Source organism: Australozyma saopauloensis, chromosome 7, assembly GCF_035610405.1.
Source record: "Australozyma saopauloensis chromosome 7, complete sequence".
NCBI lineage: Eukaryota > Fungi > Ascomycota > Pichiomycetes > Serinales > Metschnikowiaceae > Australozyma > Australozyma saopauloensis.
Window position 1 is genome coordinate 175,193 of NC_086137.1, and position 15,540 is coordinate 190,732.

The 15,540-nt window shown below is 45.9% G+C and overlaps 8 protein-coding genes across 8 annotated transcripts; 6 read left to right on the plus strand and 2 right to left on the minus strand.

Moving 5' to 3' along the window:
* Positions 1-566: 566 nt before the first annotated feature.
* PUMCH_005019 (uncharacterized protein) lies at positions 567-1,442 on the plus strand (the record flags this gene model as incomplete). The annotated part of the gene is made up of 1 exon (XM_063023931.1): positions 567-1,442. The coding sequence occupies one exon, from the start codon at positions 567-569 to the stop codon at positions 1,440-1,442; it is 876 nt and encodes a 291-aa protein (XP_062880001.1).
* A 1,544-nt stretch (positions 1,443-2,986) lies between these two features.
* Positions 2,987-3,247, plus strand: PUMCH_005020 (uncharacterized protein; the record flags this gene model as incomplete). The annotated part of the gene is made up of 1 exon (XM_063023932.1): positions 2,987-3,247. The coding sequence occupies one exon, from the start codon at positions 2,987-2,989 to the stop codon at positions 3,245-3,247; it is 261 nt and encodes an 86-aa protein (XP_062880002.1).
* A 1,351-nt stretch (positions 3,248-4,598) lies between these two features.
* PUMCH_005021 (uncharacterized protein) lies at positions 4,599-7,034 on the plus strand (the record flags this gene model as incomplete). Its single annotated transcript, XM_063023933.1, has 1 exon — positions 4,599-7,034. The coding sequence occupies one exon, from the start codon at positions 4,599-4,601 to the stop codon at positions 7,032-7,034; it is 2,436 nt and encodes an 811-aa protein (XP_062880003.1).
* A 151-nt stretch (positions 7,035-7,185) lies between these two features.
* On the minus strand, positions 7,186-8,172 carry PUMCH_005022 (uncharacterized protein; the record flags this gene model as incomplete). Its single annotated transcript, XM_063023934.1, has 1 exon — positions 7,186-8,172. The coding sequence occupies one exon, from the start codon at positions 8,170-8,172 to the stop codon at positions 7,186-7,188; it is 987 nt and encodes a 328-aa protein (XP_062880004.1).
* A 991-nt stretch (positions 8,173-9,163) lies between these two features.
* PUMCH_005023 (uncharacterized protein) lies at positions 9,164-11,101 on the plus strand (the record flags this gene model as incomplete). The annotated part of the gene is made up of 1 exon (XM_063023935.1): positions 9,164-11,101. One exon carries the CDS (start codon positions 9,164-9,166, stop codon positions 11,099-11,101), a length of 1,938 nt encoding a protein of 645 aa, XP_062880005.1.
* Positions 11,102-11,434: 333 nt separating this feature from the next.
* On the plus strand, positions 11,435-12,973 carry PUMCH_005024 (uncharacterized protein; the record flags this gene model as incomplete). Its single annotated transcript, XM_063023936.1, has 1 exon — positions 11,435-12,973. One exon carries the CDS (start codon positions 11,435-11,437, stop codon positions 12,971-12,973), a length of 1,539 nt encoding a protein of 512 aa, XP_062880006.1.
* Positions 12,974-13,444: 471 nt separating this feature from the next.
* Positions 13,445-14,311, plus strand: PUMCH_005025 (uncharacterized protein; the record flags this gene model as incomplete). Its single annotated transcript, XM_063023937.1, has 1 exon — positions 13,445-14,311. One exon carries the CDS (start codon positions 13,445-13,447, stop codon positions 14,309-14,311), a length of 867 nt encoding a protein of 288 aa, XP_062880007.1.
* Positions 14,312-14,396: 85 nt separating this feature from the next.
* Positions 14,397-15,536, minus strand: PUMCH_005026 (uncharacterized protein; the record flags this gene model as incomplete). Its single annotated transcript, XM_063023938.1, has 1 exon — positions 14,397-15,536. The coding sequence occupies one exon, from the start codon at positions 15,534-15,536 to the stop codon at positions 14,397-14,399; it is 1,140 nt and encodes a 379-aa protein (XP_062880008.1).
* Between the last annotated feature and the right edge of the window lie 4 nt (positions 15,537-15,540).

A 15,540-nucleotide genomic window follows, 5' to 3' on the forward strand; every position in this document is an offset into this window, starting at 1 on the left:
ACAAACTAGACGCGTGGGAGTGTGCTCACGTAGAAGTGAATGGGTGACTAGTGGTATGTTGAGGTTGGTGTTATCAGTGGAGTCGAAAGCCAGTTGCTCACGTGATGGCCCAGTGAAACAAGAAAGCAACGATGCAATTTACTTGCAGCCGCGTTAGAGTTTTAATTCAGAGGAACTTCGGCAAGATATTCGCAATTGCTGAAAGTCTGGGTACTGAGTATCCGATACTGTAGTTCCGAGGGTGTCAATTGCTCAAGTTAGCCAAGACCTACAAGGCAATCATAGGGGCAGTTGGGCTTAGTAATTGCCGGATTGTTGTTAAAATTTCTTCCACGAGTGAATTTATCTTAAAAGGTCTGAACGAGGAAAATCAATAATTGGAATTGAGTTCAATTGTAATTATGCAGAAGAGAAACGGTCATTACAGACCATGCTACTGGTATTGGGCAGTTGCAAATGAAACAGATAATCCAGAGAAGAACGCAAAATAATCAGTGAAGCGATAAAACCAGTAAAAACATAAAAGAAATTAATCGAAATTAGCCTGAAATGGGACCTGATTTTATATGCCGATGAACTGTACTCTCTCTTTTGATTGTTCATTTATGAATAGAACAGTGTACAATGCACACATCAGAACCACCATAACAAAGGCAGATAAATCCGACTTAGTTCAATCTGTCACAATTACAGGTCAGTCAGTTATTGCTCAAGGTCAAATCGCGGAATTTTCTCCACATTTGGTTTCGTCATATTTCCACCCACCCATCGCATCCGTGCATCCACAGCTCACCTCCAAATTTCACCCAACCACCTACAACCAAATTCACATGTTTTCTGGCTGGAGATCCACCTTGCTGCGAGCCGGCGGCCTTGCGGAATCACTCCGCCCATCCCTGTTCACACCTGGACTCCGGAATCTCTCCACCGAGTCCTTGAAGCAGGTGACGACATCCAACACAATCAGAAAGCCCGCTCTGCCAGCCAATCTCAAGGTGGTCTTATGGAAAATGTACGCGCAGTTCCACCCTCACAACACCATCTGCTCCTTTGTTGCCGTTGTTGAAGATCCCGATTTCATCAAGAACAACTCCCATTTGAGTTACAACCAACAGGTCTTGTACTACATGAGATTACCCCACTACCCAAAGATACATCTCAGTGCTGGTATGCTAGGCTTCCGGAAGTCTAACAGAGCCGAGTACGAGGCTGGATACCAGGTCAGCACGAACTTCTTCAAAATGATCGAGGAGAAGAAGCTACTCGCGCCCAACGACAAGATTGAGGTGATCATGTCAGATTTTGGCAAGGGCCGTGATGCTTTCATTTCGGCTTTGAACGGTAAGGAAGGCTCTTTTGTGCGTCCTCATGTTAGCCGTGTGACCGACGCTACGAAATTGAAGTTCGGTGGTGTCCGGTCGAAGAAGTTGCGTCGTTTGTAGACATTGTATATAGAAAGAAATACGAATTATTCACAACTGGGTATTTAAATGCTACAAATCTATTCATTTGAATCATTAGGTGGCTGTCATTCAAAAATGAACTCAAGTTCCGCTGCATAATTGAATTAGACGGACAGGAAATCAACAAATTGAAGATCGAAAGACCTTCATGAGCAAAGAAGGAATATTGGTTGTTTATACGCTTGTTAATATTTTCTTTTGCTTTTCAGGTTTAAATTCTACTTCCTGTTAATTAGCGTGGGTAGCCTTCATTCGTAGGTACTGAAGCAGTGTCTACAACCTATGCCGCAATTTCAGAGTCACTTCTGTCCATTTTGTAAATATTTAATAGAAGCGGTGATAAATGTTTGACTATATAGAATTCGTTCGAGACCATGTATTGTAGAAATGAGGACCATGTATTATCTTGTCAGAGTCCCTGCTTATTCAATACGTAAATTTATGTATCTGGCAACAATGCCATCCCTATTTTGTATGAACAATTTTGCATGAATCATTTTGTATGATGTCAGTATGAATGCCCATCCTCGCTACATTATTTTCATTGTGACGTTGGCGGCTCAGCACAATCCTTAGAAAGCTAGAAGTGACGAAACCCGCAACTCCAACTTTTTTGAAACGAAAACAGAAAATGATAAGTTTTAGCAATTTTTTAACCTAAAAACTCAGGATTAGTCGTTTGTTCCGTTCCGTAGGTACCCATCCTAGTTCACCTGATAAACTCCCAGGATCAGCACCACGCAGTCGCATCGCTCACAAAAACACAAGCAATCAAATCACCAATTAAAACAAACTTTCCTCAACTTTATTAACCCCATTGTATCCGATATTTGGAAGTCACTTCAACAATGACTTTTGCAGCCAACTATGCACGTGACGAGCGAAACACTGTCACACAGACCACGTGAAACAGCTTCGCACCCTAATCTGCAGGCCGCTCGCAATGGGCTCCCGGTAGAAAATTTCTATCCTCAATTCATCAACCTTTCACTTTTGCTAGACACTCAACAATGGCTTCTAGTATGTATACGCCATCCAGTCCAACGATGTAAACCCAACGATCCCAGCGTCTTATGCTATGCTCCACTATTATTGAAATCCATATCGTCTCAAAGCCTGAGATATCCCTTGAACGAAGGCTTCAAACCAACGTAGAACTAATACCTTCCGATGCAAAGGCAAACAGACAAAGCACTCCACAATGTGACACTTTAAGCGATATCCATCGGCTCTTCTCAATCCACAATCCATGCAGAAGGGACTTTTTTCACCCATTACCCATTTGATCATCCTACCCAACTTCCCGGAAAATTGGGTTTACATCATGACCACTCTTCTCGATTATCATTTATGCTAACATTACAGACACTCAGGCTGCTGCTGCTAAGAAATCTGCTTTGAAGGGTTCCAACTCTAAGAAGGCCATCAAGGTCAGAACTTCTACCAAGTTCAGATTGCCAGAGACCTTGAAGACTCCAAAGGCTCCTCTCTACGCCAGAAAGGCCGTTCCACACTACAACAGAATGGACGCCTACAAGATCATCGAGACCCCAATTGCCTCTGAGACTGCCATCAAGAAGGTTGAGGACGGTAACACCTTGGTTTTCCAAGTTAGCTTGAAGGCTAACAAGCACCAAATCAAGGCTGCTGTCAAGGAGTTGTACGAGGTTGACGTTGAGAAGATCAACACTTTGATCAGACCAAACGGTACCAAGAAGGCTTACATCAGATTGACCGCTGACCATGACGCTTTGGACGTTGCCAACAGAATTGGTTACGTGTAATGCATATTGTAGTTTAATTAATAAAGATAACGGAGCAGAACGATGTAGTGTAGACAAAGCATGAAGATACTTGGCCAAGATGACGTATCGCTATTTGCAACCACGAAGGTGGCCTGTGGGAGGGATTTTCATCGAATTGGTACAGAGCAAGAATTTGCTTGACAAAATACCAAGCTTGTCAATACCAAGAGTTGTGTGTGTGTGTACAAGCAGAGATTAGGAGGTGATGAAATGTCCATCAACGAAACCAAATTGTAACTAGCTCCACCAACTTCTCAAGGTATTTTCGTAATACAAAAGAATTGATCTGAATCATAATGTTTTTAAGTTACAATAGAATAGCAGTCAGTCAGTTTGAAAGATCAAACATCAGACAAACGAGTATAGCTTGTGCACCGCTGGTCTTCCTCATGTCATAGCCACCACCCTAGCCACTGCCCAGACATAAATGAAGATGCAAAGCCAGAGCAACTAACGTCTATCATAGTTGACGGCGCAAAACAAACCGCGAATGTAGAGACCCATTACTAAAATTGCACAAAACACAAACTCCGCGGCCGTTTGCGGCGCTCTAAATGTCCACCAACTGTTAGCCAGGGGCCATCGCATCTCATCCCTCATCGCAGCCAGCTAACCCATACCACCTACACCCTTTGGCCATCTACTTTCCGTAAACAAACTTAGATCTAGTATATTTTTCAGACTATTCCCTTCCCACATCCCCGATGTTGCATGTCTGGCACCAATCCATCTGAAACTGAACCTCGTATTTCTTCGATGAAGTCAACATCCCCAATCCTTATTTAGCACCCACACAGGCTGTGCTGCAGAGCCACGCGATGCATCAACGGGCGCATCGGCATATAGCACTGGAAGTCCACCTTTAAATTGGAACCCTGCACAGTGATCCACGCACCCATGCCCATCTGCAGCCATCAAACCGTGTATCGCCTGCATGTGCTCTATCCACCAGTGCACTGTATCATCTGGAACCAGTGTGCCTTCTTTTCCACATACTTCACGTAGCACTAGTGGACCGGAAGGATACTGCAAAAAGAGCTCCGAGGGATCATTTTCGAACGTTATTGCATTTATCGAGTGGCGACCTAGACAGAACATTTCATCTGCCACCTGATTCCGATTCTAGCTCTGATTCTTCAGCCAATACATACATCCCCGATACACAGTATCTTTGGGCGACAAAAAATAGGCAATTTTGACCCGAGACGCGTTGCTTTTGATCTGAGCAAACCCTGGACCTTGCCTGTCTGATATTTATTGCAAATTGCCCTCCCGCTGTTTTTGCCAACTGCCGGCGTGATTGTTGTTTTATAGCTTCTCTTCAGTACCCATGCAATTGCCCACGCTTCCCAGCTGGATGCGCCATGGCCTGCCTGGCGTGGTGAGTTCGGACTCGCCGTTCCCGCCGTTGAAGCCCGATAAACGGTACCGTGGAGTCTACGAGCGTGCTGGTTTCGATGTCAACCTCGGTGGCATGCAAAGATCTTCCGAGAATGGATCTCCGGCGATTTCTCAACAGGAAAGCTCCTCGCATAGATTCAACGGTAAAAAAGTCTCTCCGTCAGGCTCGCATCACAGTCATAGTAGTCGCTCGAGAGGCCGCACGCTGTCGGCGCTGCAGTTGAAGACACCAATGTCTGCTCCGCTCAACTACTCTTCATTCCAGGCGTCGCCGCAGTACAACAATGAAATACCGCCTCTGCATTCGGCTCGCACGTTTGAACGGTCTGTCAGTAACCCGTACACTACCCAAACTCAGCATAGACAAAACGAGGACTACGGTTATACGCAGCAGGAAGACACGCGCTCCAATCGTTCTTACGGAAGACAGCCTTCTTTGGGCGAGCTGGGCTCACACTCCGGCCATCTGTCTAACAACGCGTCACAGCTCAACTATGCTGCTGGAAACGATCACTCCCAACAACTGTATCAACCATTTCAGCCATTCCAACCCGCTCAAAATGAAAAGAGCCTTCACAGCATTTTAAATGACAACACCAGCGCGCACCAAGAAGTGTCGAGCGAGAAAAACAAGAAACATTTGAAGCTTGATATCCAAGACAGCAATTTCTCCATACACTCGGCTCTGCAAGTCAATGACTCGAGCTCTTTGACGCACGATAACTATCCTTACAGCAATGATAGTAATGCTGGAGGGCATCTTGAGACAGAGTCCAGAAGCACTCGCGGCCACCGCCCCACTCTTAGTGACGCTAGTGCCGCAAGTGTGCAAACCTGCCAACTCATGGAGTCTACGGCGCCTTACCCTGCCAAAGACTACGGCCAATTGTACACGCCTTCAAGCGAAAAACATTTGTCTTCAGATCTCGCAGATTTGAGACAGGATGTTGAACACCATAAGCGAGCCGAATCTCGCTCCTCTGCATCCGAACCAACCTCATACCCACATCACAATCAAGTGATGTATCCAGACCATATGGCCGAAAACCCGTACAACTCCCATTCATACACCCACGGGAACCCATCTGCCCACTTTAACATGTCTGTTGATGAAGCTGGAAGCTCACACGAGGACTTGTCTTTCAAAAGTAACGTGCGCCATTCTGACGAAACCGTCAACACCACTGTTGAAGATATTCCTAACATGCTCAATGTATACCCCGAGAAGAACAATAGAACCGACGCTCGGCTTTCAACCATCAGTTCCATATTGTCTAGAAGAGACCAAGACAGCCGAGGTGAGGACGAGGAGATCGAGCGCGAATTGGAAAGACAGCTCGAAGACTTGAAAACAGGTAGCAATACCAGTCTGGACTTTGGAGGAAGAATCAATGATTCATTCATTACTGCATCAGAGGTCCCTGTCAATCCCGGTTTCTTCGCCCCAGCAATTTACATCAATGATACTCCCTCTGTCCATTCAACAGGTGAACTGCTCGATGAAAGCTTAGACAAGCGTTCGTTTCATGAAGCCGTGACTCCTCTCTTTTCGCGTGCTGATAATCCCAAGTTTGATGACCTCAAAGAGCCATTGACACCAAATTTAGACCGCACTTACACCGAAGATTGTGATACTCCAGAGACCATTAAGCCATTGAGTCCAAAGGCACATCATATTGCTCTGGAGCTCCAGAATCTCAGAATAAGCAGTCAAGTTGTAGAAGACTCGAAGCTCGAGGAGCCTCAGCAATTAATCTCAGAGGATGAGATTCTTGCTGCCAACACTACCCCTGCCGAATTCGATGCCTTTCCTCGTTCGGTGTTCGACCCATCCGTTCCTTCCTTCAGAACGAAAAGTATGGCAAGAACATCGCCAGGGACTGGACCGTGCCGCTCATGTCACACAGAAGTTGAAAAAGGGGCCAAGGGATCACAAAAAGCAATTTTTTCTCGTAGCGGTGAGTTGAGTGGTCAATGGCATCGTGGCTGCTTCCACTGCCTGTATGACAACTGTGGAATAGTATTCAACAAGCAGATCACACCATACGTTCTTCTCGATAACCCATTCTGCCATCACCACTATCATTCGCTTAATGACACACTCTGTGGTTCATGTAATCGTGGAATTGAGGGCGAATGTATTGAGAATGAGTTAAAACAGAAGTGGCATCCAGACTGTCTCAAATGTGCTAAATGCTTGAGCAATATCTCAGAGGACTACTATTGTGTTAACAATGATATATTCTGTGAGGCAGATGCAATTGCAATTATTGAACAACGTAACAAGCTTGGATTGCTGACCTCAGACAGGGTTGAAAAAAGAAGAACCAGATTGATGTACTTGGACCAGGGCCCAAGTTTCTAGTGCGGACTGTTGCCGGCTGATATTTTGCACTCATATGTATATTAGATAGAAATAGATTGAAAGAACCAATATTTGTAATAAAATCCAATCGACGATCCCAAAAATCGACGAGCCCTATTTACCATGTCCCCATGCCCAGTGAGACCAAATTCTAAAGTAAGCTTAAGTTGTCCAGATTAGCAGGTTTTGTAGACTGCTTTTGTTGGTAGGTTTCAGCAGGAGCAGTAATGTCTTCGTCGTCGATACCAATGATAAAGTTGTCGTCGTCATAATCTGCTGGATTGAATTCCAAGTTCCCACCCGTTCCCAGCTCAATGTCGAAAGACATATCCTCATAGGAGCCTTGACCGTTATGGAAAGATTGGAGTTTTTCTTGCATTTTGTTGTAGATGATGTACGATGCAAAAAACAAAGCTACACCTGCCGTCAATATACTTATGACATCCAACCACTTGGCAGAAGCGGGACGACCCTCGTCGCCTAGGTTTTTGATCGCGTGCCCCACAAAGATATGCACAAGCATCTTGGGAGATGTGATTACGGAAGCCAAGAGGTAAGTTGATGCAGAGAGGTTTGGAATAGATGCGAGAGCTCCGTTCAGGAGGGAATAGGGCAACGGACACAAACGAATAAGAATAAGCAAAAACAAGGAGGCGTCCTCCTGGAGAATCTCCGAGAAGGCTCTGAACTGTTCGTTCTTGTGCACCAAACTGGTGGCTTGTTCCTTCAAAAGGTGGCGAAACACCAAGAACGACGCAAAAGAGCCCGTCACAGAGGCCGTGGCCAACAACGGCCACCCTTTCGGAAAACCGTAGACCATGCCACACAACATCAGCAATGCCGAGAACCCTAGAAGGGGAGGGAAGCCCACGAAGAAGATAAGCGTGAACAAGACAATGCCGCCCACCACCGAGTGTTCAAGCTTGTCGGAAACATAGATGAGAATCTTGATGATGTCCTTGTGAAATATGAGCACGATCAATCCCACAAGCGCAGCCACCGCCATCAATGCCGCCAAAGCTACTCTTTTCCATAATGGTTGATCTCTGTACCATTGTGCGAGGCTGGCTCCCAAGTCCGAGAATTTTGTGGTCTGCTGAGAGATGATCTGTCTCGCGGTGCTGAAATATTCAGCCATTATGTGCTGTTGGCAGGCCTAGTTTGTGGTATAGCTATAGTATACTGAGTGAAGTATGGAGTAGATAGTGAGGAGATGGAAGGTCGCTCAAAACATGCGCAGAGCTGGAGAAATTCCGGGATTCAAATGAAACCGGATTCTCGATCGCCTAAAAAAACATACAAACGCAAATTTGCATCTTGTACAGCCCTGATCAGACGCAAGTACCTACTAGGCTGTGTGATTAATTCCTGAAGTATGAATATGCATACCCTCACTACACCATGCACCAGAAACATACTGAGCCACCCACCATACAGAATTGTGCACCGTACAGAAACACTATACAGAAACACCATACAGAAACACCATACAGAAACACCATACGGAAATAAAGCACATACAGAAATAAACCACAATTTCCCAGTGCACATAGCCAGGTTACAGAGCCCCGACACTTTTGGAGTTTTTTTTGGTTAGACGCTCTTCTTCATACTCCACCTCTACCAATCGACTGATCCCAATTCTCCGCTGCACTCAAGCCCCCACCCTTCTCTGAATGACTGCGGCGGAGCTACTCTGAAGGAATGTGCCGTCCTGGCTGCAACAACGTTGTCGGTGTCACAAATCTCGGTTCCCAGGTCCAGTTGCCTCTCCGGGAAACCACGGGTGCTACATCTCAGGCAATACACAATTCCCAAGAAAAAAACGCAATTTATAGTTGCTTGCACCGATGGAAAGTCGATGTCTGCCTTCTAATCGGGGAACATCAGATGCGCGCACTCTGCACAGATGCGCTTTCCAGGCGCCGTTGGACCCTCATATATCGGACCCGCGCTTACATACGCAACCCAGTCCTGTAGCAGCTGCGACTGACGCAGTGTCTCTTGTCTTAGTGGGTGCGACACACAATCACTCTTATACATGCCCTTTTTCAGTTGGCATTGAGTTTTCTGGCTGCTATATAACTGGGACGTTTTTCTAAGAAGTTTATTCATCCATTGACGGCGGCATGGTATCTTTGTCTCTTCTTATAGCATCCCTCCAGGTAGTCTCCCTCGCAGTGGCTAGATCGCCCACTGGAGGCTACGCTCCTGGAAAAGTGGACTGCCCCTCGGGAAATCTTGTTCGTGAAGCCAAGGACCTTTCGTCGGATGAACAGGCCTGGATCAAGGAGCGGAACAAGGTCACCAATGAGAACCTTGCTACGTTTCTTTCGCAGTCGGGTCTTTCCAACTTCGACGCTGCAAACTTCGTCTCCAACACGAAAAATGGCCGTGCGCTCAAGGTAGGCATTGCTTTTTCCGGCGGTGGCTACAGAGCCATGTTTAACGGTGCGGGCCAATTGGCTGCTTTGGACAACAGAACCACCGGTGCGCACGAGCATGGGTTGGGTGGTCTTCTCCAGTCGGCCACTTACCTCACTGGGTTGTCGGGAGGCTCGTGGCTTGTGGGCAGTATTGTGCTCAACAATTACACCTCTGTTCAGAATGTGTTGAGTGGTAACATCCTGATCTGGGACGTAGAACACTCGATTGTCAATTACGGTGGGTGGAACCCAAAGAAGGCTATCAACTACTACAAAGACTTGCACAATGCCGTACAGGCCAAGAAGGATGCAGGCTTCGAGTTGTCAATTACCGATACATGGGGCCGTGCTTTGTCTCACCAGTTCTTCCCTCCAGCCAATGACTACAGTGCGTCCCTTTGCTGGTCTGACATCCAGACCCTTGACGCTTTCGTAAATCATCAAATGCCCTTCCCACTTGTGGTTGCCGACGGCAGAACTCCAGGCTCTCAAATCATCAGTGGGAACTCCACTGTCTTCGAGATTGGTCCTTACGAATTGGGCTCTTGGGATCCCTCTTTGAAGTCGTTCACTAACGTGAAGTACTTGGGTTCAAAAGTCAGCAATGGCGAGCCATCCGGCAGCGATGCTTGTGTTGCAGGCTTTGACCAAGCAGGCTTTATTATGGGAACATCGTCCTCCTTGTTTAACCAGTTTGTGCTTCAGATAAACACCACATCTTTGTCTACTGCCTTGAAAGACCTTATCTCGTCTCTTCTCAACGATGTTTCGCACGATGAAGATGATATCGCTATTTACAAACCTAATCCTTTCAAGTATGCGGAGGCTGCCAGTGTGCAAAGCATTGTCAACAATGACACTTTGTATTTGGTCGATGGTGGTGAGGACTTGCAAAACGTTCCTTTGTACCCATTGATCCAAAAGCAGCGTGGTTTGGATGTTATTTTTGCATACGATAACTCTGCCGATACCAACCAGAGCTGGCCAAATGGTGCCTCGTTGGTCGCAACCTATCAAAGACAATTCCTAGAGCAAGGTCAAGGAACCATCTTTCCCCACGTTCCTGATGTAAACACCTTTAGAAATTTGAACTTGACTGCGCGCCCCACCTTCTTCGGATGTGACGCCAAAAACTTGACATCTCTTCTTTCCAATACCACAAGCGCCAATAGCTCTTACCTGGTATTCGATGCTCCATTGATTGTCTACACCGCCAATCGTCCATTCACATACTGGACCAACACATCCACATTCAAGCTCTCATACGAAGATAGCGAGAGGAATGGAATCATAAAGAATGGTTTTGAAGTCGCCTCCAGATTGAACATGACTGTGGACAGTGACTGGCGTTCCTGTGTCGCATGTGCGATCATCCGTAGAGAACAAGAGAGACAAGGCGTCGAGCAATCCGACCAATGTAAGCGTTGTTTCCAAAAGTATTGTTGGGATGGTACCATTGATGCATCTGAACCTAAGGTCAACTTCACTACTGAAGGCACCACCAATGGTAATGAAGACAATGGAAACCGCACTGTCAGTGCCGCAGCTTCGATCATGTCTTATGGCCTGAAGTATGCCATTATGCAACTTCTCGGAACTTCGTTCCTTGTTGTCATGGCCTGTACGTTCAATGCCATTTAGGTGAACATTGAATGGCTGCAAATTCACGGAGCCGCCATGCCGGATGCGCTCCTGCACCAAGTGCGCAGCAACTCATCCTAAAGAACGGTCTGGGGTAAATCCATAATGCCACCCACAAAAAAAACATATAAATATACTAGTTGTGTCTCAAACCCCGTAGGCAATCGTCTTTTTCTGTCTATAATTCTTCCTTTTCACTGTTACGTTCCGTGGCCCATCATATAATTGTCGTTTCTGAATCAATTCGATCCCGAGTGGGTTTTTGCAGCCATATACGAGCAGTTGCATTTGTCAGATTTATACGAAAGTAACACAAAACCAAAAAAAAAAAAAATGACGTCTGACTCGGCATCTCTGCTGACTCTGAAAAGTGATGCTCCTCTTCTTTTCGACGTGTGTGATGTTCAACCGAAGTATCTTCAGAAATCTCTACTAGTGACAGGTGCCATTGACGAGATTGGATTCGGAAGATATCAAACGGGTTTGTTTTTCGTCACCGGATTTGGATGGTTTGCTGACAATGCCTGGCCCGTGGCTACTTCGTACATCTTACAACGGTTGAACGAAGTCAATAAAGTGCACTATCCACCAGGCCGGGCTCCGTATCTCACATTAGCACAAAACTTGGGATTGCTAGCCGGCGCTCTTTTCTGGTCGCTATCTTCAGACATTATTGGTCGGCGTTGGGCCTTCAACTGCACGTTTCTCTTTACAGGTGTGTTTGCGGTCGTGGCAGGCGCCTCTCCCAATTTCGCCGCTGCTGCCACCTTCTGCGCGTTGTGGAGCTTTGGTGTGGGTGGAAATCTTCCTGTTGATTCTGCCATTTTTCTCGAATCTTTACCGCGGAACAAAAAATGGCTTTTGACGGTGATGTCTGCCTGGTGGAGCTTGGGCCAAGTCGTAACAGCGCTTCTCTCTTGGGCGTTGATTCCCAAGTACAGTTGTCAGGAGGAAACCAACTGTTTATCTCAAAATAACAAGGGTTGGAGATACTTTGTCTTCACATTAGGTGGTCTCACTCTTCTCATGTTCTGCTCTCGCTTTTTGTTTCCCATGTCCGAAAGTCCCACTTTCTATTTGGCTCGAGGCGACAACAAAAGAGCAATATTGGCGTTGGATAAAATTGCGAGTTATAATCGTAAATTCAATCCCTTAACTGTGGACCAGTTAGATGCTATAGACGCAGCCAGTGATGATGACGATGGCCTGAGTGCTGAGGTGATGGGGAACAAAACTCTCTTGAAGCAAAGACTCAAAAAGTACAATTTTTCACATATCAGAATGTGTTTTGCCTCGAAGCGTCTCATTTTATCCTCCGTGTTGGTTTTCACTTCTTGGGGGCTAGTTGGTCTAGCATTCCCGTTGTACAATGCCTTTCTTCCCACGTACCTAGAGAACAGAGTGACAGCATCGAATAGTGTTTACATCACCTATCGTAATACTCTTATTGTTGCTGTCGTTGGAATCCCAGGTGCCATTCTAGCGGGTATACTAGTTGAACTACGGATCGGAAGGAAAGGCACCTTGTGTGGTGCTATGATCATGACCGGAATAGTTTTATTTGGGTCAACAACAGCAAAATCTTCAAATTCATACCTCGCTTGGACTTGCTTCTTCAATTTCTTCTCGAACATAATGTACGGTGTTCTTTACGCCTACACTCCCGAAGTTTTCCCGACACAAATACGAGGAACTGCAGTAGGATTAGCCTCTTCTCTTAATCGAGTCTTTGGTGTTTTTGCACCAATTATCGCCATTTATGCTGATCTCACCACCTCGGCGCCCATTTACGTTTCCGGCGCATTGTTCTTGTTCTCGGGCTGTTTGGTGGTGTTCTATCCTTACGAGCCCAGAAACGTTTCCAGTCTATAAATAATCTTTACTTCTTAATGGACTTTATTTCGATTTAAAAAAAAATAATCAACCATCAACGCATTGCTCTGTAATTCACAATGCGCAAGGTCATACAATGTAGCGATGGAGTAAACGATCAAAAAATGATATCTCATTATTTTTCCAGTTATTTAACGACGGAAAAATTTGCGATATCAGAGGAGGTAGACTCTTGTATCTTGTTATTGAGTTTTGGCTCATTGCTCAGTTGAAGATGTTAAGCCTAGTTGAATCGATGACATCATACGGACAAAAAGGGCAGAAACTGCTGAGATATCAAGTCTCCTCAATTCCATATACTTAATTATGACAATTTACCTCCGCTCCAAAATAGAAAGTAATCACCCTCTGATCTCGCGAATTTTCACTCAAATAGGCAATGAATCCCGCTCGCGATAACTAACTGCGGTATATATATCCAGTCCACTCCCACAATACAATACAAGGACAATGTCTTTTACTACCAACGCAGAGATCGCCCAATTTGGAGGCAAATTGTACAAATTGAGTCATGACTCAACCTCCACAAAAACCAAAATGGAGGTCAACGTTTTCGTTCCTCCCTCCACGGCCTCCTCCATTCCTGTTTTGATGTATTTGTCTGGCTTAACATGTACCCCGAACAATGCCTCTGAGAAGTCGTTCTTGCAATATTTTGCAAGCAAATTTGGCTTTGCTGTGGTCTTCCCTGACACCTCTCCCCGTGGTGCAGGCATTGAGGGCGAGGATGAGCTGTACGACTTTGGAACCGGAGCTGGGTTCTATGTGGATGCTACACAAGAGCCATGGCTGCAAAACTACAACATGTACTCCTATGTGCACAAAGAGCTTTTGGAGAAGTTGGCCGGCCACTTTTCCAATTTGGACTTCGGTAAGATCTCCATCACGGGGCATTCCATGGGTGGATACGGTGCGTTGGCTGGGTTCCTCAAAAACCCAGGCAAGTACCAGAGTGTCAGTGCGTTTGCACCCATTTGCAACCCTCTGAACTGCGCCTGGGGCGAGAAAAACTTCGGCAACTATTTGGGTGCAGAGAAAAGTGATTGGTACAAGTATGACCCTACTTGCTTGATCAAGTCCTACACTGATTCGTACCAACCAGACATCTTGATCCACCAGGGCGCAGCCGATGGCTTCTACCACAAGGACAAATATTTGCAGCCCGAGAACTTTGCCGCTGCTGCTAAAGAGGCCGGCTACAAGGGAACTATCGACTTGAACATTGTTGATGGATATGACCACCTGTATTTTTTCATTAGTTCGTTCGTCGAGCAACACGCTTTGCATCACGCCAAAGCACTTGGTTTGGTCGAATAACTATCTGTAGAGGAGCAGCGAGCCAAACTTTGAAGCACGCTCAGGTTGAAATGAACTCGGTGTATTCCTCTATATGTATCTGTATTTATTCAATGGAATTATACATCTCGTCCAGCAATTCCTTGAACTTTGACTCCCACAGTGCGCACTTCACCTTTGTAGGACTCTTCTCATTAACACCCTTCAATATCTTCACGATCTTGTAGCATCCTTTGTCTATGTTGGTGGCGTGCTTTTCAACCACATGGTCAATGACCTGACTTAGCATTATATCCACTATGAGTTGGTCAATGTCCCTGGAAATCAGTTCTTGGGCTGCGTATATCTCGTCAATACTTTCACCTCCGACAAGCAGCGGCAAAGACTTGTTGATAGAGAAGAATAGAAGACGCACCAACTTGAATTTTTCTAGCCACAGCTTGCAGTAGCTTCTGAGCTTTTCTTTCTCTTGGGAAGAGGTATTTGTCTCTTCGCTGTCGGATTCTTCCTCGCCCACTGGAGGCGATTCATCGTCCTCTTCATCAGAGAATTCGTCCTCAAAGCCAAATGGATCTTCATCGTCAAACTCTTCGGGATTTTCGGCCCATTCGGAGAACTCATCGAGGCCGTCATCGATCAAAGTTAAATGCATTTTCGTCTGTTTCTCGAGATACCTCAAATTACCTGCCTCTATTAGTTTTACCATCTCATCGCATGAGGCCCAGACTTTACCCACAGATACCAAGCGAGGATCAACGGTGGCTTTCGGATCTGTCGCATCGTTCAGTGACGGCGTGTCTTCTGGCTTCCCTGTTGTGTCGCTGGTCGCCGTTTCATTCTCATTCTCCTTGATTATAACCAACAATTCGCTGACAAGCAGACGGGCGTTGGTGATGAGTGATGTTGATACACTGAAAATCTCTCTATGGAACAATCTAGAAATAGCAGCTGGCGAGAGTTGTGCCAATACAGATACGTAAAGCACAAAAGAAGACGAAAGCTCCGAGACGGTTTTCACTGCAGCCGACCCGGCATTCTTGAACGAGGAAGGCTCGAACAAAATACCCACTTTCGTTGTGTGTGCCTTTATGAGTTTACTGATCTTTACTAGTTCTTCCAAAGGTGCATCGACCTTAGCTGGAGACACGGCGGCTTTAAATTCTGTGTTCACATCGGAAAGGTGGAGAAGCCAAAAGTTGAGGGCCTCCTCAAAAGCAACTACAATCTCATATAGTGTCGGCTCCATTGTG